Here is a 25,710-nt window from a genome sequence, read left to right as displayed (position 1 = left end):
CACCGCCTTCTCAGTCTGCTGGCTTTCCAAATAAAGTCCCTATTCCTTGCCCCAACACCTCATCTCTCAATTTATTGGCCTGTCATGTGGAGAGGAGTATGAGCTTGGACTTGGTAACAAGAGGAAGCACAAAAGGGGACCGTCTCATTCCATGTCCTGTGGATATAATGACGAAGAAATGGGCAGCAACCACATACTCCTCTGAGGAGTGGGGGACCCAGTGGCTGGGGATCCAGACAAGATAATGTCATGACTGAGAGGGAAGCCACTGTCACTACTGGTGGTTCACCCACATGCTCTTGAGGACAGAGCCAAGCACATACTCAAGGATGTGCCCTCCAGATGGCATAGCCTTTGAATAAGGTTATTAAACTCCTTCTGTTTATGCCTAACTCTCTTTTTCCCGTTCACAAGACTTCTCATGGGAGAACTCTTCCAGGTCCTCCAACTAGAATTTACATTCTAGTTGTAGAGAAAAAATAAAGACACAGAAAAGAATTTCACATCGAAGTATTTAAAAGTGCAGCACACTGGGACAGGAATTCAGAGGAAGGACAAAAAAGTGTGGGCTGGAAAGGGCTTGGCGCAAATGTATGAGTGCCTGGAAGGACCCAGGGTGTTACCAAAACAAACTTGGGTCCACTCACCTGAGTGTGAATCTACTGACAATTGGATTGTAGTGAAGGAAAGTACAGAGTTTATTGCAAGGCACCAAGCAAGGAGAATGGGTAGCTCATGCTCAAAAACCCAAACTCCCTGATGGATTTCAGAGAAGGGGTTTTAAAGGCAGTGTGAGGGAGGAGGCTGCGGGGTGAGCGATCAGCTTATGCACAATTCCCGGATTGTTTGGCATCAAGGTGAAGTTTCAAGCATCATCAACCTTCTGGTTTCAACCAGTCTGGGGTCTATGTGCCTGCAGTTAGCAGTTTCCATCTGGTGGGGTCTGCTTCCTGTAAAAACAACTTAGGAACATGTGTCAGGCCTTTGTCTGTATCTTTCAGGGAACTGGGAGTTCAGTGGTTCTGCTGTGTGGCAGATTTATAGTCTAAATTGTTACCAGTTTCCCAGCCCAACAGCTGCCCTTTGTTTCTACATCTTCACATTTCCTAATCATTAACTCATGAGCCAGCCTTTTGAGACTCAAGGGAGGCCTGGGAGACTAAATCAAAAGCCTTTAACTTCAGAGGACAGGGACACAGGGGTTTGTTCAATCCCCCCTTTTCTTTGATACTCCTCAGTCTTGAGGGGAACAGATTCAGGAAAAGAAAGAGAGTAAAGTTTTGGATAGAAAGGTTAATCATAAACTCAGGAGAGGAACTCAGACTTAGGGGGACTCAGTTTCAGGGACCGATCTTCCACAAGTTGCTTCACCCCTCCATGCCTTAGTTTCCTCCCTGTAAAGAGAGAATAATTATAGTACCCACCTCATTAGCCAGAATCTGAAACCTAGTAAGTATTTAATGAAAGGTACCTGCCATTTTTATTACGTCAGGGCTTTGAGGATGTGTAAGATTTAAGGAAAGGGAAGAAGGTCTTTTGAGTTGGGGGAACAGCATAAGCAGAATCAAGAGGATGGGAATGAGCAGAATATATGCAGACAAAACACACTGGGGAGCTGGCCTAAGAGAAAAGAGGGCATGGTGGGGGCACTGCCACTCAGCAAGTCTTCCTCAGGCTTCCTGGAGGTGCTGGAGCACCATGATGAACCACAAAGACGTGGGAGCCAGGGTCAGTACTGTAACCCAGCAGGACCCTATGGGACCTTCCTGGGAAAGACCCCCGCCCCATGTCCTCTGCCTGCCTCTTGTCTGTAGAAAAACTTTAGCCTCCTAGGCCTTCCCTGATTTCCAAAGAATAAATTTAATCAGAAAAGTGAGAAAATGCAGAAAAGAAAACAGTCAAGCAAGACAAAATAATAATAGTTTAGCCATTAAACAAAGTCAAGGACCTTTAGTTCCTCCTCTGAGGCCATATTCTGAGCCATATCCTTTGAGCTGTTTTACAGGGACTGAAATCCCTTCCAGATGGAAGACGTTAACTGCATGCTGACCACAAGCAGGTAGACCCCAGACCAGTTGGAACCAGAAGGTTGATGATGTTGACTCCGATTACCTCACCACCAACCAATCAGAAGAATGTCCATGAGTTGGTCATGAACCTCACAACACCCCCCCTTCCTCACCCTGTCTTTAAAAACCTTTCCCTGAAAACCACTGGAGAGTTTGGATCTTTTGAGTATGAGCAGCCTGGACTCCTTGCTTGGCACCTGCGATAAACGCTGCACTTTCCTTCACCACAACCCAGTGGTGATTGACTTTACTGTGCGCAGGTGAGTGGACCCAAGTTTGGTTTGGTAACAGTACCAGAATATGACCCTAAAACTAAGCCAACTCCAAGACTCAGTGAGATCACACTGGATGGGTCATGTGCTACGGCCATGTGTAATTTTGGTAATATTTAAGGGGTAATAATAGATATGCTTATTTTAAATTATACCTAAAACTTATGAATCATGGCTCTTACTCATATCCAGTATAAGGAATGTATATAAATCTTAGTTTAAGTGAAATAATGTGAATGCTTTATCGGCAAAATTTCAGAAAATTGAAAAGCATTCTTCTTCCCCCTTTATTCATATACACACATGCACAGATAGGGGGCATCTACAGAGGCAGCTGAATCCAATATAATGATAACAATAGTAGCTGCTATTTCCCGAGGGCTTACTGTGTGCCCGGCATGGTGCTGAGAACTTTACAGAAATCATCTCATTGAGTCCTTACCATAAACCCATGAAATAACTATCATACCTCCCCCACTTTTTACAGACAAGGCAATTGAAGGTATGAAATTGTAAGAGGTGAAGCTGGGCTTCGAACCCAGGCATCAAGATGTGGGGCATTTGCACTCACTCCAGCCACTGCATTTACTGCTTCCCAGTGGCCCCCTTGGGTCCCTGCCCTTCTCTGCACCTTGGTTCAGAGGCCTCTCATACATGGGGGATGGCTCACCTGGCCTTTTGGAATCTTGATTTCCTTATTTGTAAAATGGGGGAGGGTGGCCTGGGTGACACATTTTTGAGCAGTGAATTGTATTTAGCAATTGAAATCAGATGGCTTCCAATAAGCTGATAGTGGAGTAGGTGGTCCCTGAATTATTTTCAGCTTGGACATTCTAGGGCCTTTGTCCTCATCACTCATTCCAACATTTCTCACTCTCTTGCCATGCCTTTGATCTAGCCTAAATCCCCATTGCGTGTGAACTCATCCATTTTTACATGGAAGTTCATCTCTTGGCTGCAGAGAGATGAAGTCTGCCTGTGTGTGCATGTGTCTGGGTGGACTTGTGGCTTGAGGGGACGTGAGGGACCTAAATGAGCAGATAAAGCTGCTAAAGATTAAAAGTGCAAATGTGAAGCTGGAGACCGACAGACATGTGACCGGGGAGGGATGTTCAGGCTGAGCGCAATCAGGCACAGCTGGCAGACAGCCACACTCATGCGGGGATGGGAGTCCCTCTCCGCAACTGGGCTGACCTGAGGCTGGGGTGGCTGTCAGGGCGCATCAGCAGTCACTGCTCCCACGCTCAGCTGGCGCCCAAGGCCCTCTCCCCACCCCCTGCCAGAGCTGAGACCAGAGAGCTGCCAGAGAAGTGGGATCCTGGCCTCAGGGCCAAATCAGACCAAGGGGCAGACTGGCTCCAGCGAGAGCCCATTCTTCATTTCCCCTTCTTGAAATGGAGATCAAATTTGAGGTCTTGTTAAAATAGAACGTCATGCAGCAGGCTTCAGATCACAGAAGCCCAGCTCTTCACTGGCACATGGCAGCAGCAACAAGAGTGGGAGCTGTCCCCTGGGGGTCCTTCTGTGACCCACACCTCCTTTCCAGGGCACTCAGGGCTTGGGCTTGAGGGAAAAAGAACTATCAATATCCTGATGAGTGGGGACTGCAGGCACAGTCCTTGGAATCAATAGGTTTTCTTGATTCTAAACTGAGGTCAAATAGCAAGTGACAGGGAGCATCTGTTTGGGGAGGGGACTTTGGGGCACTGACCCCAGCACCTATGGCCCTTCCTGCATAGGGCTCCCAGCCCACTGTACACTGGGTCCTGCTGGTGTGAATGCAGCCTGGCCCCAGGTCTTGGAAGGCCTCAGTCACACTGCTGCTGACAAGGAGCACCGCTGAGCTGCGGCAGATCTCTACTCAGAACCCCACCCTGCCCAGGCTTGGGGCTTTCAGACCTCCCTGCCCCTGAGGTAGTATAAGAAGGCAGGTCGGCAGCCGAGTCTTGAGGGATCCTCATGTTTGCCGTCAGGCATAGGAGGGAGAGAAGAGCAAACCTAAGTGTCACACAGCTGCTTGCCTGCCTTGAGATAAGTACCTAGGAGGATGAGTAGATTGGTGAGGGTGGAAGGCAGCAGATAATGTGATCACGGTAATTTCAGGCTTCAAAATAATAGTCACTCTTAAGGAAATGCCTTCGCTTTTCCAGTCACCTGTGCCAGGCACTGCATATATGTTATATCCAAACTCAAGAACTCTGTAAGTAGGGACCGTTCCTCCCATTTGACAGAGAGGAAACTGAGGTTTGGAGAAAGTAGATAATTTTCTTTCCAACCACGTTGAGTAAGTGGAGGTATGTTTTTAATGTAGAAGGTGTTAAAATCCGGGCTGGGGTCAAACTCTGACTCCCTAACCTACCTGCTAGGTGGTCCTGGGTAAGAAATACTTACTGTCTTCACATTTTAGTTTCTTTACCCATGAAGTGGAGCTAATGCCCACCTCACTGGGTCTTCGTGAGGCTTATATGGGCTGGATCTTCAGGCACTTGTTACAGAGCCTGGTGCAGGGCAGGCTGGCCGGTCGCCGCCCAGGAGGACCAAAAGCCTCTCGCCTTGGGAACGGGAGTGACTTGTAAATGTTTTCCTCACCTCCAAATACTCTCTCCGCCTACTGGGCCCTCTGAAGAGCCCGGATTTTCAAGGCATTTAGAAAATAACAACTTTTGCTGATAAAAAGTCATGGAGGAGTAAACGTCACCTGGCCTCAGGATACTTCAGGTGGTACTCTCTTCCTTCGGTTCTCCAAGCCACGAAGGTCTTGTCCTAACAGATCCTCAGGAAAGTGCCTACAATAGTATGTCCTACCCTTTCCTATCATTTCCTCCCAGTTATCTAAACTCAATCCTGCCTTGCTGCCCTGTAGAAGAGCCGGTGTCACCTAATCTAGGACAGGTGTTCACCATCCATGACCTGACACCTCTGCTGTGGCTTCAGGATGGTTATTAAATTCCATCTCGGTCACGTCTCTTTAGGATGGACAATCCCACTGCCCATGGAACCAACAGACTGTCTTCTCGGAATAAGCCACAATCCTGAGGCTGGTTAGGAGGTGTGGGGGCTCCAGTCACGAGGAGAGGAGCCCCTTCTTCAACACGTAGGTAGTTCCTTCCAGGCTGCCTGGGAGCCCTGTATGGTAGCACGTGTTAGAGGTGACGAGGCTAGGGCGCATTGGCTCCGCAATGAGACGGAGACACCAGTGTGTAAAACATCTCTCTCCACCTGCAAGAGGAGGGCACTCCTCAGGTGCAGCCAGATCTTCCTCCAAAGCAGAGGGATGGCTGCTCTTGGCAGGCTCTCCGAGGCAAAGATAATAATATCATTTAACTTTCCCCACACTTCGGGGAAGAGATTGCAGGTATAATAGCCATTTTCCTGAGCCGGGGAGGAGGAATGCAGCCAAAGTGAGGGAGAAGGAGGGGTCTGAACTTCAAATCAGAGGAGATAAGTCTGCTGGTTACCTATACAGGCAGGCTTTTCCATTTTTAAAGCTCCACTGAATCTCTCCAAAACCAGCAAATTTTGCAGCCTCTAATTTTCTTCTCTGTGCTCTATTTAGCACCAAGCCATCTCCCTCTGCAATTCAGTAGCCTCTTGAAGTGTGTTTGTTTGCATGATGGGACTGAGTGGGCAAGTCCCAGCCTAATGTGGCCTGTCACTTGCCTGCCACCCAGGGACAGTAGGGCACCAACACAGAGTACTCCAGTGAGCCTGATCCCAGAGTGAGACTCTCGGGGCTACTGATTTCCTTCCAGCCCCCCAAAGTGACAGTTCTCTCCCTTGGTTTCCAAGGGCTATCTCACTTGTGAAGGCCCATTTGTTTGGGTGTGTGGAAAAAAATCTCTCAGGAGGATTTCCTTTCTTACGCGGTCCAAAAACATCCAGTTCTGATTCCTTAAAGGACGTGTGCTTACCTTTTCCCAGCCCCCTTAAATTTAACTCAGATGACATCAAAGTCAACCCCCTCAATCTCAAGATGGAGCCTAGAAACCTCTTATATTTGTGTAGCATTTTGCAATTCCTCGTGGCTTTACCTCCAAAACTTCATTCCATCTTCACAGTAATGTTGGAGATAGGTTGGACAGGTATTACTCTAGCTTTTCCAAAAGTAGCAACCAAAGCTCAGAGAGGTTGAGTGTCTTGCCCAAAGTCACACAGCTGCCAGGTAGCAGGGTAAGTAGGACCACAGGCCTTTGGAATTTTGGTCAGGGACACTTGGCATTCACTCTACCGTGCAGGTCCTGCCTCCTACCCTAAAACAGTCAAGTGATGGTACCGAGAAGTGGAAGAGTGGTGGCACTTATTGGACTTTTTGCTTAGGGTCTTGGGGTCCAAAGGTGACCCTGTCAGTTTCAGAGTGGACGGAGGGCAACTGTAAGGGAGCAGTGCCTTTTGGGGATGGGGTGGAAGAGCAAGGTGGGTTAGAGAAATAGATTATGTCTGTATTTGTGAGAGTTCAGGAAAGAAACAGGTCCCCCTCTGCACTGGCACTGGAAGCAGAAGACAATTTAAGGGAAGGGGGGGGTCACAACATCCTTGCATGGGGCGGAGGAAGGCAGGGGTGGTGCTTCCAGGACTGACTCCCCTGGACCTTACAGAACTCCCTGCTGGGGAACCACACCCACCACTCAACCCACTGAATTCAAGACCGTGCGCCACAGCCAGGCCTGAGGAGGGTCACCATGCAGACACCGCTGCAGCTGTGTCTTGGCACTTCAGAGCTGGAAAACAGAGGCCAAAATGCCACTCCTGAAAAACCTGATGCTTCTAGCGTGTTGCCAGCAGAAAACAGCAAGAGGGGCAGGTGGGGTGTTAGGCAGAACCGAGTTCCTATCTAGAACCGCTGCTTCCCAGAGAGTCTGGAAAAGTCTTGTGACCAGTGAAACCAACAGGTAAGCACTCTGAAGATCAGTATTCAGGTCTGGGGTGGATATTCAGAAAGTCTTTATTGGCACAGGAACAAGCCAGAGCTCACACGGACACCACGTCTCTCAAGAATTGTCCATGTACTTCATGGTAGAGTTGAGAATCTCCATCCCGTGAAGCTCTCTCAGTAGAGCAGCAAACCTGTCATAATCAGAACACAAACTCCAGGACATAAATGCCAGGGTGCAGACACCTGGCCCCCAGAGGCATCTCCCCTCAGGCAGAAGCTGGCTGGGAAGGCAGGACCGGGCAGCTGCTGTTGCCCTGGGGAGCCCTAAAGGTGAAAGTGGGGAGACCCTCAGGAGGCCCACAAAACACGGCGACACTCGCTGTGTGAGTGGCAGATGTGACAGGGACCTGCAGGACCTGCTCTCGGGAGCTCCCCAGCAGGTAGCCACAGCGAGCCCATCCTAGCTGATGTGCTTTGCTTTCTGTAGAAGAAAGATTTTATCCATTCCTTCCATTTGAACAATCAGACAGAACTCGAAAAGACCTTAGACGTCATCCAGGCCCACCCTCTCATTCTCCAGAGGAGGGGTGGGAGGGGAAGGCTGTGCGAGAAGGAAGCAGGCAGGCCAGAGGCCCTCCCCACCATGGAAGGCACCCCCTCCTGTGCCAGGGCACCACGCTCAGCCACAGGTGGGCACCTTCCAGGAACATGAGGACCAGGCATTCCAGCGCCTCAGATCAGGGCAGAGCAGGGCGGAAGCCTGTGCTGAGAGAGGCACAATACCCAGGTCAAGCGCAGGCTCCTGTCCGAGCTTGTTGGGTGGTCTTAATCATGCCGCTCCCCAACCTCGTCTGTTTTCTCCAGCGCAAGAATTTACCCTACAGGACATTCTCCCATACGCTCAGGTCCCAAGCAAAAAAAAAAAAAAAAAAAAAAAAAAATGAAGCGGGGGAGGTCTGTTCTGGAAAAGCAGAGGAGAGAGAACGGAGACAGAGAGAAGGGGAGATGGTGTGAGAGGGAGGAGGGGTAGAGAGAGGAGAGGCTGGAGGAGCCTGCGGGAATGGAGCAGACAGAAGACGACGGCCGTTGGTGCCCAGAAAGATCCCTGTCCCATAAGCATGTTCCCTCTCCGGCTGCAGTCTGAGCTCTCCCCAGTGCCCTGGGGGTGGGGGGCATCCTCCAGAGAAGCAGCTGGGCTCCCTGCCGCGCCATGCACCTGGGCTCAGCCGTGCATAGCTTCCCCAAGGCGATGCCCGCGTTCAGCTGCACGGCCGTCTTCTGAGCATCGCCGCCTGCGAGCTTCAGCAAGACCGGCACGATGTCCGTGGTCAGCAGGGACGAGGCCACGTGTGACACCTCCACGCAGTTCCCCAGGCAGAGGGTGGCGTTGCCCACCAGAATCTCATCCTCCGAGTCCAGCAGCTGCATCAGGACACCAAGCTCTACAGGGTGGAGGAGAACAAGCAGGAGGCTGGCAGTGGAACATGGGGGGCACAGGGAGGTGGCAGTGGATGGACATGTCACCTACTCGGCAAATCCCTATTGAGTGCTCTGAAGCTCTCTGGCTCCTGGCTGTGTCTCTGAGGGACCTCAGGAGCCCGGGGCAGAGCCTGGCAGGACCCAGTTGTCCCGGGAATGCAGGCTTTGCATCAGACAGGTCCGTTCTCTCTACATCCCCAATCTGCACCTCTCAGCTCCACCCAACAGCCCCTGCCTGAGTGGGAGGCCATGGGCTGGCACCCTGTACCTGCGGGGCCAGGAACAGGTTCCACAGGAAAGGTTCCTGCCCCCGACTCAGTGGGGAACCCCTCAGTTCACGCCTGTGCTGCCCAGAGGAGGTGGGAAGGAGAGCGTTAGCAGGACCCCTGCCCCGCATGACAGGGCAGTGACTAGACTAAAGCCAGGCTCAGCCTCTCCCATTCTCCTTGGTCACTAAGGTGTTTCCCCTGGGAAGGAAGAGGACCCGTGTTAGGTCAGTCTAAGCAGAATGCTTTACAAACAATCTCAGTTTACTTGGAGTGGGGAGGTAGCTCCCAGCTTTGATTCTGTTATCTTTGAGCTGTTTCCCAGCTGAGTCTTCCAGCAAGGATGTGGTACCTGTGCGTGGCTGAATGCTAATTAAGAGCTTTCAGAGCTGGAGGTGAGGCGACGTCATCTTCATACACACTGCCTGAATCCGGGGAGGGGGTGGCGCATCATCCTCAGTCTTTCCTCCCTCCTCACCGGCAGTTCCCTTTGCAGCTTCACGGCTTGATTAACCTCTGGGTTAATGTGGGCTCCACTTAAAGAAACTATCACTTACTTTTATCCAGTCTTATCAGCTCTTCTCGTGCTTCGTGATAACCATTAGTGCAGATGGCAAGTATCTTTACCGCATAACGTGGTGCAGTCTGGCCTCCTGCCTAGATTTCAGAGTGAAATTAGGAAAAGACAATCAATGCCATGGTTGTTCTCGGCCAGAAACTACAGTGAGCAGCTGTGATTGTGCTCGTGGCTTCCTAGACTTCTGAGAGAGAGCTCTGCTGACAATCACGTGTGCCTCCTGGCAAGTGGGCCTGGTCCCTGCTGAGATGCAGTGTCACTCACATCCTCCCTAACGTGGCCCTCACCCCTGCTATGAATGTAGGCCTGTCATGTACACCTGAGTAATTACCTGTGCAAGGCTTAGGAGTGAGTGGCTGAGAACAGAATGGTGTCGTCTACTGGCAGATGTACCAAAAAGGGAGGAAAAGGCCCTCCCATGTCATTTCACCACTTGAGCATGAGGGTTGACTTGAGAAGGCTGTCAGGCTGACAGGCCTGCATGGAGAACATTATGAACCTAGGTCATTTTAAGAGGTGACAACTGTCGAATCATAACCCTTAAAATCACCCTATGTGGGGTCTTTAAAATGCATGTGTGTGGGGCTTCCCTGGTGGCGCAGTGGTTCAGAGTCCACCTGCCGATGCAGGGGACATGGGTTCGTGCCCCGGTCCAGGAAGATCCCACATGCGGCGGAGCGGCTGGGCCCGTGAGCCATGGCCACTGAGCCTGCGTGTCCGGAGCCTGTGCTCCGCAACGGGAGAGGCCACAACAGTGAGAGGCCCGCATACCGCAAAAAAAAAAAAAAAAAAAAAAGCATGTGTGTGTGAAGGCATGCATAATGCATATGTGTGTGCATGCAACCAGCAGGCTCCGGTGGGTGTGCAAGAGTTATACAGAGTGAATGACGGTCATCATCCACGTGGCTGCCTGAACTCACACCCACCACCCTGCCCCCTCAATATCGCCCCTGCCCCAAAAGCAGCCCCCGGACAGAGCACACTTCCTGGTGCCACTCAGCCTGGGCTTTATGAGTAAGTCTCCCGTGGGGTCACCACAGTAACGTGGGGGAGTGAACCTCACTGGGCACATGCATCGCTGGCGGGACCCAGAGATGTGACCTAATAACTCACCTCCCACTTCAGGAGAATCTAGTTAACTCTTGTACTAACTCACATAGATTCACTGCACTCATATTGCGGGGAAAGTCAGAACATCCTTTTAAAAGCCACACAGATACTCTGCAGCCTACATATCTCATAAATGGAGTTATCTCCAACCTTCTCCAGGTAATTGGATAAAGCATCATGAGCAGGAAACCATGAACAAAACCAGGACCTGAGAAACCTTGTTGAAGCCACTCAGACCATCTTTTTCGAGGACAGAGGCCATACATTTTTAAAGTTAGGTTTAAGTAGTAAGCGGTTTTTATGGATGTATCTAATGAACAATTGTTTGTTCAACAATCTTACATTGCTGGTCAGAGCAGAGTCTGGGTGGACAGGCAGAAGGGAATCTCCATTCGAGAAGGTTAGAAGCCAGCAGGGGGGAAATAGAAGAACCTTAACTGAACAAAGCCCTCCTTAATTCTGTTCCCCCAATAAAATATGACACTCCGGAAATTCAGGAGGTTGTAACCAATGAAGTTATTTTACCTTCAGGAATTTAATCATTTTCTTCACCACTCCTGCTCTGAGGGCCTCCTCAACAATTTTCAGAGAGGAAGCAAGGGTGCGGCTAAGAACACCAGCAGCTCTCTGAGTGAAGCAGAAAGAAAGGCTGATTAAACGTTCCTAAGTGGGGGGGGGCAAGAAAGGGGTAGGGGGTTAAGGCCACAAACTACTATGTATACAATAAATAAGCTACAAGGATATATTGTACAGCATAGGGAATATAGCCAATATTTTATCATAACTATAAATGGAGCATAACCTTTAAAAATCATGAATCACTGTGCTGTACACCTGAAACATATAATATTGTACACCCACTATACCTCAATAGAAATTTTTTTCTTAAAATGCTGATGACCTTTTAAAGTCAACAAGTAGTTTGGTGAGGCAGAAACAATCATTAGTATTAGGTGCAAAATAATACCTTGACTTTAAAAATACAATGGCCAAGGAATTGACAGCAAGTCAAGTACTGTTCTTTATAATAAAGCTGCTGGGTAGGCAATTCTAAGGGCTGCCAACATTGCCCCCGGGTGCACAGAGGCCCAGCTTATTCCAGCTTCACACAGGACCAGCGTTCAACCCTTGGCAAGAAAGTCCTGCCCTGTATCACCCGTGGGGCTTTGATACCAACAGGGCCCTTATTAGATGGTGGACTTCCTGGATGGATCCTCTGGGACTTTTAGCTTTTCCTTTATCTTTTCTAAATCTTTGTCTTTTTATTCTATTTTCTGGGAGACTTCACTGATTTTATTTTCCAGTTCTGATTTTTTAAAAAATAGTTCTGTTACTATTTTATGGCCATAACACTATCTTGAATCTTTCTGAAGATACGAGTGATAGTTATTCATTTTTTCTTCTGTTTTCTACTTCATCTCTATTTTTTGAGAGTCAAATTTTCTGCTTACCTTGCTTTGTCTATTTATTTGTATGGCTTTCCTGACATGCCTGGTGAGATCTACCCTTAGCTCTACAGTCACATGTATGAAAAAAGCAGTATGTCTGGGTACACTATGTTTATGGGACGTTTATCCACTGACAGGTGGAAAGGTGGCACTCTCAAATACTAGAAAGCAAAACTTTTTTCTCTGGTCTTTCGATTCCTTTAGGAAAAAAATGCTCATTTTATGCCTGAGGAATAGATGCCTAGCTGCCAAAGGCAGTCCCCCCATCTCTTACTTGTGGCCTCTGCTGTAGCTGGCAGTTTGAATTCTCGATCTTCTCCATGGAACTGCAAGACAGACCCACTACCTCCCAGCTGGGCTCCCCTCATCTGTCCTCTACACGAAGGCTTCTTTGGCCCTGCCGCATTAATCACCAGTCTGGCAGCTGTTCTCCATCTTCCAGAAACTAGCTAAAATAACTTACCCTTTGGTGACCTCTTGCCTGTTCACTTTGTCGGTGTGGGTTTCTGCCTTTTTTTCCCTAATGTCTTTAGTCTCATTTTAATGAAGTCTCCAGAGCAAGAATGGACAAGCTTGTGTATTATCATATTACCTATCTTGTTTCCCTAATCTACTTCCTACTAGGGCTAGGATGTGACTACAGTTGACAGTACAGCTCTCTTTTCAGGCCCAAGGCAGTAGAGAGAGCACTGTATTAAAGGACCGGCTTCCCTGCTAAGGCTACTGCCCTGCTCAACAAGCTGGTCAGCACCCACCTAGCTGTGGCCAAGCAGAGTCCTGGGGACATCTGCCCCAGAGTCCTTGAAGGGCCAGTGTGGAACTAGTGCGGGCCCAGCTTTAGACCCACCAGCCAGAAAATCCCAAGTACCCAAGAACAGTGGTGCTTACCACTTTTGGGGTCGTGTATCATTTTTGAGGATCTGATGAAAGCTGTGGTGCTCTTCAGTCCCACGAAAATGCACATACACTCAGAATTTTCTATACAATTGCTGGGGGTTCCAGGGAACCTGAAGACCTACCACATCTTCCTGGAGCCCAGGTTAAACAGCTTTGCCCTGTAAGTCTGGATTGACTTCAGGGAAGCTGTGGGCTTGCTGGCCAAAAACAGGATATGCTGGATCTACTTGGAAGGTTTTTACAACCCTGGAACCAGTCCCCTGGCTATGATCCTTTTTTTTTTTCAAAAAAAAATTTTTTTAATACAGCAGGTTCTCATTAGTTATCTATTTTATACATATTAGTATATATATGTCAATCCCAATTTCCCAGTTCAGCCCACCACCATCTCCCCTTTATGTCCCCGCCTTGATGTCCATACATTTGTTCTCTACATCTGTGTCTCAATTTCTGCCTTGCAAACCGGTTCACCTGTACCATTTTTCTAGATTCCACATATATGCGTTAATATACGATATTTGTTTTTCTCTTTCTGACTTACTTCACTTTGTATGACAGTCTCTAGATCCATCCACGTCTCTACAAATGACCCAATTTCATCCCTTTTTATGGCTGAGTAATATTCCACTGTATACATGTATCACATCTCCTTTATCCATTCTTCTGTCGATGGGCATTTAGGTTGCTTCCATGACCTGGCTATTGTAAATAGTGCTGCAATGAACATTGGGGTGCACGTGTCTTTTTGAATTATGGTTTTCTCAGGGTATATGCCCAGCGGTGGGATTGCTGGGTCATATGGTAATTCTATTTTTAGTTTTTTAAGGAACCTCCATACTGTTCTCCATAGTGGCTGTATCAATTTACATTCCCACCAACAGTGCAAGAGGGTTCCCTTTTCTCCACACCCTCTCCAGCATTTGTTGCTTGTAGATTTTCTGATGATGCTCATTCTAACCAGTGTGAGGTGATGCCTCATTGTAGTTTTGATTTGCATTTCTCTAATAATTAGTGATGTTGAGCAGCTTTTCATGTGCTTCTTGGCCATCTGTATGTCTTCTTTGGTGAAGTGTCTATTTACGTCTTCTGCCCATTTGTTGATTGGGTTGTTTGTTTTTTTAATATTGAGCTGCATGAGCTGTTGATATTTTTTTGAGATTAATCCTTTGTCTGTTGATTAGTTTGCAAATATTTTCTCCGATTCTGAGGGCTGTCTTTTCGTTTTGTTTATAGTTTCCTTTGATGTGCAAAAGCTTTTATTAGGTCCTATTAGGTCCCATTTGTTTACTTTTGATTTTATTTCCATTGCTCTAGGAGGTGGGTCAAAAAAGATCTTGCTGTGATTTAGGTCAAAGAGTGTTCTTCCTATGTTTTCCTCTAAGAGTTTTACAGTGTCCAGTCTTACATTTATGTCTTTAATCCATTTTGAGTTTATTTTTGTGTAGGGTGTTAGGGAGTGTTCTAATTTCCTTCTTTTACATGTAGCTGTCCAGTTTTGCCAGCACCACTTATTGAAGAGACTGTCTTTTTTCCACCGTATATTCTTGCCTCCTTTGTCATAAATGAGGTGACCATAGGTATATGGGTTTATCTCTGGACTTTCAATCCTGTACCGTTGATCTATATTTCTGTTTCTGTGCCGGTACCATATTGTCTTGACTACTGTAGCTCTGTAGTATAACCTGAAGTCACGGACTCTGATTCCTCCAACTCCGTTTTTTTCCCTCAAGCCTGCTTTGGCTACTCGGGGTCTTTTGTGTCTCCATAAAAATTTTAAGATTTTTTGTTCTAGTTCTGTAAAAAATGCCACTGGTAATTTGATAGGGATTGCATTGAATCTGTAGATTGCTTTGGGTAGTATAGTCATTTTCAAAATATTGATTCTTCCAATCCAAGAATATGGTATATCTCTCCATCTGTTTGTGTCATCTTTGATTTATTTCATCAGTGTCTTATAGTGTTCTGCGTACAGGTCTTTTACCTCCTTAGGTAGGTTTATTGCTAGGTATTTTATTCTTTTTGTTGCAATGGTGAATGGGATTGTTTCCTTAATTTCTCTTTCTGATCTTTCATTGTTAGTGTATAGGAATGCAAGAGATTTCTGTGCATTAATTTTGTATCCTGCAACTTTCCCAAATTAATTGATTAGCTCTAGTAGTTTCCTGGTGGCATCTTTAGGATTCTTTATGTATAGTATCATGTCATCTGCAAACAGTGACAGTTTTTCTTCTTGTTTTCCAATTTGTATTCCTTTTATTTCTTTTTCTTCTCTGATTGCCGTGGCTAGGACTTCCAAAACTATGTTGAATAATAGTGGCGAGAGTGGATATCCTTGTCTTATTCCTGATCTTAGAGGAAATGGTTTCACTTTTTCACCATTGAGAATGATGTTTGCTGTGGGTTTGTCTTATATGGCCTTTATTGTGTTGAGGTAGGTTCTCTCTATGCCCACTTTCTGGAGAGTTTTTCTCATAAATGGGTGTTGATTTTGTCAAAAGCTTTTTCTGCATCTACTGAGATGATCATATGGTTTTTACTCTTCAGTTTGTTAATATGGTGTATCACATTGATTGATTTGCATATATTGATGAATCCTTGTATACCTGGGATAAATCCCTCTTGATCATGGTGTATGATCCTTTAAATGTGTTGTTGGATTCCGTTTGCCAGCATTTTGTTGAGGATTTTTGCATCTATATTCAGCAGTGATATTGGTCTCTAATTTTTTTTTTCATAGTATCTCTGTCTGGTTTTAGTATCAGGGTGATGGTGGCCTCGTAGAATGAGTTTGGGAGTGTTCCTTCCTCTGCAATTTTTGGAAGAGTATGAGAAGGATGGGTGTTAGCTCTTCTCTAAATGTTTTATAGAATTCACCTGTGAAGCCATCTGGTCCTGGACTCTTTTTGTTGGAAGATTTCTTTTTTTTTTTTTTTTTTGTGGTACGCGGGCCTCTCACTGTTGTGGCCTCTCCCGTTGTGGAGCACAGGCTCTGGACGCGCAGGCTCAGTGGCCATGGCTCACAGGCCCAGCCGCTCCACGGCATGTGGGATCTTCCCGGACTGGGGCACGAACCCGTGTCCCCTACATCGGCAGGCAGACTCTCAACCACTGCGCCACCAGGGAAGCCCACTGTTGGAAGATTTTTAATCAGTTTCAATTTCATTACTTGTGATTGGTCTGTTCATATTTTCTATTTCTTCCTGGTTCAGTCTTGGAAGGTTATACCTTTCTAAGAATTTGCCCATTTCTTCCAGGTTGTCCATTTTATTGGCATAGAGTGGCTTGTAGTAGTCTCTTAGGATGCTTTGTATTTCTGCAGTGTCTGCTGTAACTTCTCCTTTTTTCATTTCTAATTTTATTGATTTGAGTCCTCTCCCTCTTTTTCTTGATGAGTCTGGCTAAAGGTTTATCAATTTTGTTTATCTTCTCAAAGAACAAGCTTTTAGTTTTATTGATCTTTGCTATTGTTTTCTTTGTTTCTATTTCATTTATTTCTGCTCTGATCTTTATGATTTCTTTCCTTCTACTAAGTTTGGGTTTCGATTGTTCTTCTTTCTCTAGTTCCTTTAGGTGTAAGGTTAGATTGTTTATTTGAAATGTTTCTTGAGGTAGCATTGTATTGCTATAAACTTCCCTCTTAGAACTGCTTTTGCTGCATCCCATAGGTTTTGGATTGTTGTGTTTTCATTGTAATTTGTCTCTAGGTATTTTTTGATTTCCTCTTTGATTTCTTCAGTGATCTCTTGGTATGTAGTAACATATTTTTTAGCATCCATGTGTTTGTGTTTTTTATGTTTCTTTCACTGTAACTGATTTCTAATCTCATAGTGTTGTGTTCGGAAAAGATGCTTGATGTGATTTCAATTTTCTTAAATTTACTGAGGCTTGATTTGTGACCCAAGATGTGATCTATCCTGGAGAATGTTCTGTGTGCACTTGAGAACAAAGTGTAATCTCCGGTTTTTGGATGGAATATCCTATAAATATTAATTAAATGTATCTGGTCTATTGTTTCATTTAAAACTGTGTTTCCTTATTAATTTTCTGTCTGGATGATCTGTCCATTGGTGTAAGTAGGGTGTTAATGTCCCCCACTATTACTGTGTTAGTGTTGATTTCCTCTTTTATAGCTGTTAGCAGTTGCCTTAGGTATTGAGGTGCTCCTATGTTGGGTGTATATATAATTGTTATATCTTCTTCTTGGATCGATCCCTTGATCATTATGTAGTGTCCTTCTTTGTCTCTTCTAGTAGTCTTTATTTTAAAATCTATTTTATCTGATATGAGTATTGCTACTCCAGCTTTCTTTTGATTTCCATTTGCATGGAATATCTTTTTCCATCCCCTCACTTTCAGTCTGTATGTGTCCCTAGGTCTGAAGTGGGTCTCTTGTAGACAGCATATATATGGCTCTTGTTTTTGTATCCATTCAGTGAGCCTGTGTCTCTTGGTTGGAGCATTTAATCCATTCACGTTTAAGGTAATTATCGATATGTATGTTCCTATGACCATTTTGTTAATTGTTATGGGGTTATTTTTGTAGGTCTTTTTTTTCTCTTGTGTTTCCCACTTAGAGAAGTTCCTTTAGCATTTGTTGTAGAGCTGGTTTGGCGGTGCTGAATTCTCTTAGCTTTTGCTTGTCTGTAAAGCTTTTGATTTCTCCATGAAATCTGAATGAGATCCTTGCCGGGTAATCTTGGTTCTAGGTTCTTCCGTTTCATCACTTTAAATATATCATGCTACTCCCTTCTGGCTGTAGAGTTTCTGCTGAGAAATCAGCTGTGAATTTTATGGGAGTTCCCTTGTATGTTATTTGTCATTTTTCCCTTGTTGCTTTCAATTGTTTTTCTGTGTCTTTAATTTTTGGCAATTTGATTACTATGTGTCTCGATGTGTTTCTCCTTGGGTTTATCCTACCTGGGACTCTCTGTGCTTCCTGGACTTGGGTGGCTATTTCTTTTCCCATGTTAGGGAAGTTTTCGACTATAATCTCTTCAAATATTTTCTTAGGTCCTTTCTCTCTCTCTTCTCCTACTGGGACCCCTATAATGCGAATGTTGGTGTGCTGAATGTTGTCCCAGAGGTCTCCTAGGATGTCTTCATTTCTTTTCATTCTTGTTTCTTTATTTTGTTCCATGGCAGTGAATTCCACCATTCTGTCTTCCAGGTCACTTATCCGTTCTTCTGCCTCAGTTATTCTGCTATTGATTCCTTCTAGTGTATTTTTCATTTCAGTTATTGTATTGTTCATCTCTGTTTGTTCTTTAATTCTTCTGGTGTTTGTTCCTTAATTCTTCTAGGTCTTTGTTTAACATTTCTTGCATCTTTTGATCTTTGCCTCCATTCTTTTTGCAAGGTCCTGGATCATCCTCACTATCATCATTCTGAATTCATTTTCTGGAAGGTTGCCTATCTCCACTTCATTTAGTTGTTTTTCTGGGGTTTCATTTCGTTCCTTCATCTGGTACATAGTCCTCTGCCTTTTCATCTTGTCTATCTTTCTGTGAATGTGGTTTTCATTCCACAGGCTGCAGAACTGTAGTTCTTCTTGCTTCTGCTGTCTGCTCTCTGGTGGATGAGACTATCTAAGAGGCTTGTGCCCAGGCTGTGATTCTTGAAGGGCTGGTTTCCCAGACCTGTCCTAGATGTGACGCCAATTGTTTCTCTAGGTTTAGGGCCCTGACCTAATAGGCATAGAAGTTGGGGTGATTCCTAATGCGAGTGAAGAACACATCCCAGGATAATGGTAAACAGCCTCTTGAATCATATCAACATTCTCCTCCTGATACACTGTGCTAACCATAGGCCTTCTTAATTTTCTTAGCGAAATGTCAGAAACAGAAGAAAGCCATTCCAGCATATATCTCCAAGGGGGCTAAAACCATTATGCATAAACAACCTCCAGAATCACTGGCTTCAAAATATGTGTCTGGCTTTTTTGACTATGGAAGAAAGAATCCAAATAAAATCATTTGGCCTGTCCAGTTTTCACAGAGATGGCTTGATATAGGACAAATCAGACAGATGACCTTGGATAAGTTGTTAAGTGCCACAGTTTACAGAAAAGGGATTCTTAACTGGGGTTCCTGGACTCTAGGGCCTCCACAGATGGGCACTGGTGGGGGGTGTCACCAAATCCCCTGAAACCATAGGCAAATTTGGTATTTATGTGCTATGGGCATCGTTTTGAGGAGTATATAATCTGCCCCACATCTCAGGGAATCAGTGGAATCTGAAAGGTGTGGTGACTTCAAAACAAAACTAAACAAAAGGAGAACAACAAAGGAAGCTGTTTCTGGATTTCCCTGGGAGAAGCTTACTGTGAGGATTCCTCCATCCTGGCTGTTCAGTAGAGAGAGGCACTTCCGGCTCACCTCCATGGCCCAAACCTACAACAACAGGGAGCGGGAGACGGAGTTTGCCTGTCCTGGTCATGGTTCTCTGCCTCTTCCTGCTGAGCGCTCAAGTAGAACCGACCCCTCTCCACTCCCTCCCTCTCGCCACCACCACATCTGTCCACATTTCCTTCACAACATCTTCTATCGCTCTCATTTCTTCCCACGTCCAACTCCCCTAACTACAGGGTGACACCTTGAGAGCAGGGACCACATCGTACTTGACTTTGTAAGTGCAGAACCTAGCACCGTGCTCAGCGCCCTGGATACTCAACTGGTTTTCAGAATCAATACCTGACAGAGCAACTCATCCATCCCTCGGCAGTGCAGGGACACAGCGTCCACCCAGCATTCCCCATTCCCACTGCCAGTGTAGAATCACTGCCGTGCTTCTATCGTCTTTGCAGAAATGAGAACAGTTCTATGCAACAGGATGGGTTAAGGTAGGGAGAGAAGAATGCGGTACCTCAGAGACAAAGGGGGACTGAAGACACAAGTTCATCATGAGTCCCAGGAGGGTATATATGACCTCTCTGAACAGTTCCACATCCTCCTCACACTTGGCCTTTGGAAATAAAACAAGGTGATCAATGATCTTCCTGCAGCTTGTCATGGTCATCTGTTCCCCTTGGCGATGGTCTCAGTATCATTCACACTCCCTAAAATTGTCAGTGTCATGAACCTAAGTGATGTGGGAAGGTCTGAGACTAGTTTACAGCACAGAGTGTGTGGCGCCTCATGTCGTGTGTCATATGTTGTATGCCCTGGGTTCCAACTGCAGATGGAGCTGCTGAAATGGGTGCTCAAGCCAGCTCCACAGAAAACCCTTTGAACATCTCCGGGGTGGAAGAGACTTGATCTGGAGGACTCTGTAAGGCCAGCTGCCCATCAAACCTACTGTTACAGAGGGGGTAAGCCACTGGCCCCAGCACCCTCAAACAGAATTTTTGGAAAAGCCAGATAATGAAGAAGAAGCCAATGACCTCAAAGCAGGTAAAAGACCAATTTTGACTAGAAAAGCTGAAATACCATGAGGCCCAAGCAGGCATCCCTGAATTCTTCAGAGGCAGACATCTGTCGTCGGGTGGCAGCCTCAGCGCTGAGGTTTCCCATAATGGCAATACACTGGCAGAGAGCTGAGGTGTTGGTGACTTTGGGATCTTTCTTCTAAAAGGTGATGAAGAGAAAGTAAATCTGCAGAGAGCAGGCAAATGATGCCAGAATAATCTCTAGGGGCATGCCTCACTCACCAAAATGTCTGGGAACCAGATAGCATTATGCCACATGGGGACATCAGTGGGGTCATGCTGGCAGAAAGGAAGGAGGCACACAGAGGGGGAGACCCCAAATCACCTTGGCCTGGAATAGGGAGGCCTAGGGCTTAATCCCAGTTGCTCCATCAACTAGCTGGGGGCACTGGGACAAGTCCTGTCCCTTTTCAGACCTTCCATTTCCACATCTGTGAAATACTGGGGTGTCAGTATGCCCTCTAAGGTCCCCTGAAACTTCTATGTCTCACTGGGGACAGGTCTAGTCACAGCACGCTCTCCTGGAGGACTCCTGGCCTGGGAATTTTCTCCCTCATCAGCTCCAACCACCACACCTGTCCTCCTGACCGAGATGACTGCCATTCAGGGGACAGGGTTGCATGTGGTACTTATGACGGGACTTGGCTCAGAAGAAGACTGATGGAGACCAACAAACTCTCCACCTTTGCCTACTGCAGTCCCCAGGCAGGCTTTCCTCCCCTGTAACCAGCTCTGCCTGTATGCCATCTCCACCTGCCCCCACTGCTGCTGTTTCAACAACCAAGACTTGTATAAATTCCAGTTGTGAATAAATGATTAATCAACCTGAGAGGCAACAGGAGTTCTGGGGGGCAAACTGTGTTGAAACAGCCCCGTTCATGCTCCCAAAAGGGTCTGTCACAGGTGATAAAATGAGGGCTTACTCACCAGCACGCCCGTCAGTGCCAGGAGAACATCTGGAAGGCTGGCCTGGAACCAGACTTTGAATCTGTCGAGAGAACATCAGCCATGATTTATTTCTTCCCCGTGCAAACTAAAACATAAATACAGCATCTTGGGTGATGGAGCAGACCGTCCAACCCTGGGCCCGTGTGATTTGCCCCTGCGTGGATGATTCATTCGGAACCAAAAAAGGTCGTCACTGGGCAGGTAATGTGGCTTTACTTTTTCTTAGCCTGGAGACTTGCCTTTGATGTTAAACAAAAGATCTCAGAGGGCGGCCCTCTCATGCAGAAGCTGCTAGAATCCCTAGGTTTCTGCCGAACTGACTTAGCACCACCCCTGCCCTCCCCTTGCTTTGAGTCTACACGCTGTGTGCCGTGCAAACAGGAGACACGGTGTAAGCATGTTTACGTGTCACAGCCATGAGGAGGGCCCCGAGGCACACACACCTCCACCAGCTAGAGAGGCGAGTACACCCTCCCAGCCCGTGCTGATGGCCGGCTGCCAGCACAAACAGCTCTCTCTCATTGTATGACCGTTCCTAAGTAAGACGCCCTAAAGTTGATGAGGAAATTAAGAACAAAACAAGATGCAGTTTTTAAAAAACTGAAAAGTTATGAAAATCTAAGACTTTTACTGTCTTCCCCAGCAGCAGCTAAACAAAGAAAAAAAAAAAAGCGCGGGGGATGGTTACCCATACTGCCACTGGCAGCTGGGAGGGCTCTACTTTGTTACTGTGTTTCTCCTCCCTCCCCCTCCCTCTCTCCCTCTCTACCTCTCTTTCTCTCTCATTTAATCAACACGTCTGCCAGGCAGTTCCTATTAGGGAAAGAAGCCTCACCGCATAGCAGATTTGCTTGCTGGGAGAGTTACTGTTCTAAGTATGTTACTGCTTCCAAGCTCATTGAGGGCCGGGTTGTCCCCTGCACCTAGAGGGACTGGAACGGGAGTGGCTGACCACAGCCCCTAAAGACATCAGCTGCCCTACGCAGTGAATCTTGTGATGCTCAGTTGGTCTAGCCTCCCGTGTGCTGCACGTTTTAGAAGATCAGACAGTTCAACAAAGGTTGAAGAAGGAATGTCAATTTCTGGAAATAAAAATTACCTTTCTTCCAGAGCCAAGTCTGTGAGCAGTCCCATGGCTGCGTTGGCCTTTTTATCTGAGAAATCAAGAAACGCCAGGAGGGCTTCCAACAACCTGCAAAAATCCATAACACCCTCAGGGTGGGCTGACCTCCAGCTGACAGCATCCGCAACAAGGAGGCTTCGCATGGAGGCCAGGAAGGAGTCAGCACCTGAGTGAAATAAGCTGAAAGGGCCTTACCATGCCCACCAGGAAGCCCAGCCCGTGCCCACCCCAATGAGGCAGACACTCTCCCGTGGGAATGGCTCTACGACTTAACGTGAGGGCCCAGGGGAATTAACAGTTTTAACCAAAGTTCACTGATTATCAGATGCTGACTTGGAAGGAATCTCTGATGCCTCTGCCCTGGGACTCTGCTTGGCCAAGTTGAATCACACAAATGACATCTAAATGGCATGCTTACTAATCTGCTGATGACTAAGTGGGAAGGCCCCCTAATGAAGTGGGGGGTGGAATCAAGATTTAACAAGATTTTGACAGGTTGCTGAATATATCAGATGAAATTTCAGAGAGTTAAACTCAAAGTCTTTCAGTTAGAGCTGGAAATTCTGTTTAAGTAACAGAATTGGGAGACCTGGTTTATACCTGACTCATGTGAAAAAAAACTTACACATTTTTAGCCAGTGGCAAACCTGGTATATGAGCAAACAGTCTGGTGCAGCTGCCGAAAAGCTAATGCAGTCTCAGGCTGCCTTAACAGACTGACCGGCACCAGGACAATGAGAGTAGAAGTCATTTGTCCATCCAGCAAACCCATACCAAGCACCTACAGCGTGCTGAGTGTCGTGCTCAGTGCTGGGACACAGCACTGAGCTCCTGTCTCCTACAGGGACGTGTGTCAGATGATAGCTTAGAAACAGACACATGTCAAGTGGGCACAGAGTCCACCTGGCGAGAGCTGTGGGAGGATGGAGATGAGGATGACATTTCCGCATCACTTGAAAGTGCAGCGTTGGCTACTTGTCCCTTTGTCCGTTCAGTCAACGCCACTTACTGGCATTATGTGCCAGGTGATGTGGTAGGTTCTGGAGCCACAGGGATGAAACGAGACAAGGCCCCAGCTCCAAGGAGCTTGTAGGCCAGTGTCAGGCACGTGGGGACAGGAGGAGAGCCTCTGAGGCACAGCACACAGCAGTCTCAAAGACGATGAGGCATAAAATCGCAGAGGCACACTTGGGGACAGCTAGCGGTTCCTCACAGCTAGTGCTTAGGGGGTGGGGAAGACAGAGAGCAGCGAGGCTGGGGAGCTGGGCAGAGCCAGCCTGGGTCACGGCGGGCCTTCTGGAATGTGTGTACTTTCCCCTGTTAGCCTGTGTCCCGAGTGTGGGCAGTGGACGACTTGCTTGGTGGGGGTGTATGGGGCGGGCTGAAGGCTCTTGAGCCCCTCTCCGTCTCTGAGCTAGAGGAGGCCCCAGGAAGCTGTATTCTAATAAAGCCCCCAGGTGACTCCTAAGCGCTCTATTTCTCAGAAATTCAAGAACTAGTCTTAGAGGCAGTAGAGTAATTTTGGCATTTTAAGCAGGAGAGTAACAGGACAGGTGTGCATTTGGGACAAACCCCTTTGGTGGTTTGCTGCAGGTGGGTCAGAGCAGGTAGTACAGGAGCCAGGGAATCCAACAGGGGGAGAACCGGGGTTTTCCAGACAATAAAGGTTAAGGGCCTGAGCTGAGACGGGGCAGAGTAAGACACACAGTTGAGAAGAAAGAGGCCTCGCAATGACCTAGAAGTAATGATGGGAGATGGTGCAGGAGAGCCAGAGGAAATGAATCCAGGAGGTGCGGAGGAGATAGGACTGACAAGCACCATTTTCTCAGGGATGTGGGCAGGAGCCAACCAGGGAGCTCTCAGGATTCTGGCCTAGGCGACGGGGTGGATGGAAATGCTATCTATGAAGACAGAAAATTCAGCTAGAGGCTCTGGTTTGAGGAACCGCTTTTGAAACACTAAGTTTATGATACTTGTGACGTTGCCCAGTTGCAGAAGGAGGTTTCCTTGTAACATTTGAGAGAGAGACTTAGACATGATAATTAGGGCCATGGACAAGAAGAGGGCCAAGGGTAGGATCTTGAGGTCCCTGACTTGGAAAGATGACAGCATAAAGGGGGCCTGCAAAGGGAGCCGAGAAGGAAAGCAGGGAGTGGGAGTAGGGCCAGGAAGAATGATATCATTAGGACCAGATGCTATCAGGCTGTAACAGGAGATAAAGACAGAAAAGAGCCCATCAAACTGGGCTCTTAGATTCAGGAGTACGGCCTCCAGTCACCCACACTTATGGTACTGGGTTTATTTAGCAGCTTGTTCTGGGAGGGGTCTGGAAGTCGAACCACCTGAGGAACGGTTGAGGAAACCAGGATGCTTGACCTGGAAAACATCAATGTCTTCAGACACGTCAAACACTGGGATGTGGGAGAGTTGCGTTCTATCCTGCCTGCCTCTACTACAGAAGCTGGAACCATCTTTCCGCCCTCCCAGGATGGCATGTGACACAATTCTGACCAAAGAGAAACAAAAGCAGTAGCTCCTCTTGATAAAAGGGACAGACCCAGTTGGTGCTAACCTGTCTTAAAGAGGGATGTGATGCTTGGAGTTGCAGCAGCCTTGTGTGACCATGAGGGAAAGGTCAAGAGAAGGACAGAGACCTTGACCCTGCCATCGTTAAAACACCAAACCAGCTGTTACCATCTTTAGTCTTTTTGTTATGTGAGAAAAACAAGACCAGTTCTCTTGGCCAAGTAATCCGTCAAATGCAGCAGAAAAAATTTTACCTAGCATACGGGTATCATGTCTCTGAAGTTTCACCATAAGTCTGTGATACAGATGAGATACCAGGCACATCAATGCTAAGCAGCTTTCCTGGGTCACACAAGTAGAAAGAGACAAGCAGAGGATTTGGGCTCCTGACTGCTTGAATCTAAAACCCCAGAGCTTTGCACAAAGGGATACTGGCCCTCGCTCGGCTCCTGTCCATGCACATTTGTCCCTTCACTTTCTCATTTGGGGAGGAATGTGAGGGTCATGGAACCTGTGTGCAGCCCTGTCCTGTTTCAGACTGTCTCATTTCATTTCAGAGAACATGTTCCATCTCTTTCTGGTTTAACTGGAGATGGACATTAACGAGAAGAGGGGGCACACAGGTAACAGACTGAGGTTTCTTTGTCTAAGGAAAGTAGGCAGGACTACACAAGATGATCACAAATGCCAAGACACTGG

At 46.9% G+C, this 25,710-nt stretch overlaps 1 protein-coding gene across 1 annotated transcript in view; it reads right to left on the bottom strand.

Annotated features, from left to right (window-relative positions):
* Positions 1-7,269: 7,269 nt before the first annotated feature.
* TTC12 (tetratricopeptide repeat domain 12) overlaps positions 7,270-25,710 on the bottom strand; it is a 49,181-nt gene continuing 30,740 nt past the window's right edge. Inside the window, exons 14-22 of the mRNA XM_082629285.1 lie at positions 22,462-22,554; positions 21,342-21,402; positions 20,416-20,553; positions 19,853-19,951; positions 19,312-19,380; positions 11,172-11,273; positions 9,517-9,616; positions 8,431-8,656; positions 7,270-7,405 (exon numbers count right to left, since the gene is read on the bottom strand). Of these exons, the coding sequence (XP_082485411.1) occupies positions 7,330-7,405; positions 8,431-8,656; positions 9,517-9,616; positions 11,172-11,273; positions 19,312-19,380; positions 19,853-19,951; positions 20,416-20,553; positions 21,342-21,402; positions 22,462-22,554 (964 nt within the window). The 3' untranslated portion in view covers positions 7,270-7,329. The remainder of the gene's footprint in view (positions 7,406-8,430; positions 8,657-9,516; positions 9,617-11,171; positions 11,274-19,311; positions 19,381-19,852; positions 19,952-20,415; positions 20,554-21,341; positions 21,403-22,461; positions 22,555-25,710) is intronic.

Source organism: Mesoplodon mirus (genome assembly GCF_964341445.2).
Source record: "Mesoplodon mirus genome assembly, chromosome: 7".
Classification (NCBI taxonomy): Eukaryota; Metazoa; Chordata; class Mammalia; order Artiodactyla; family Ziphiidae; genus Mesoplodon; species Mesoplodon mirus.
This window is presented reverse-complemented; position numbering and strand designations above follow the sequence as displayed.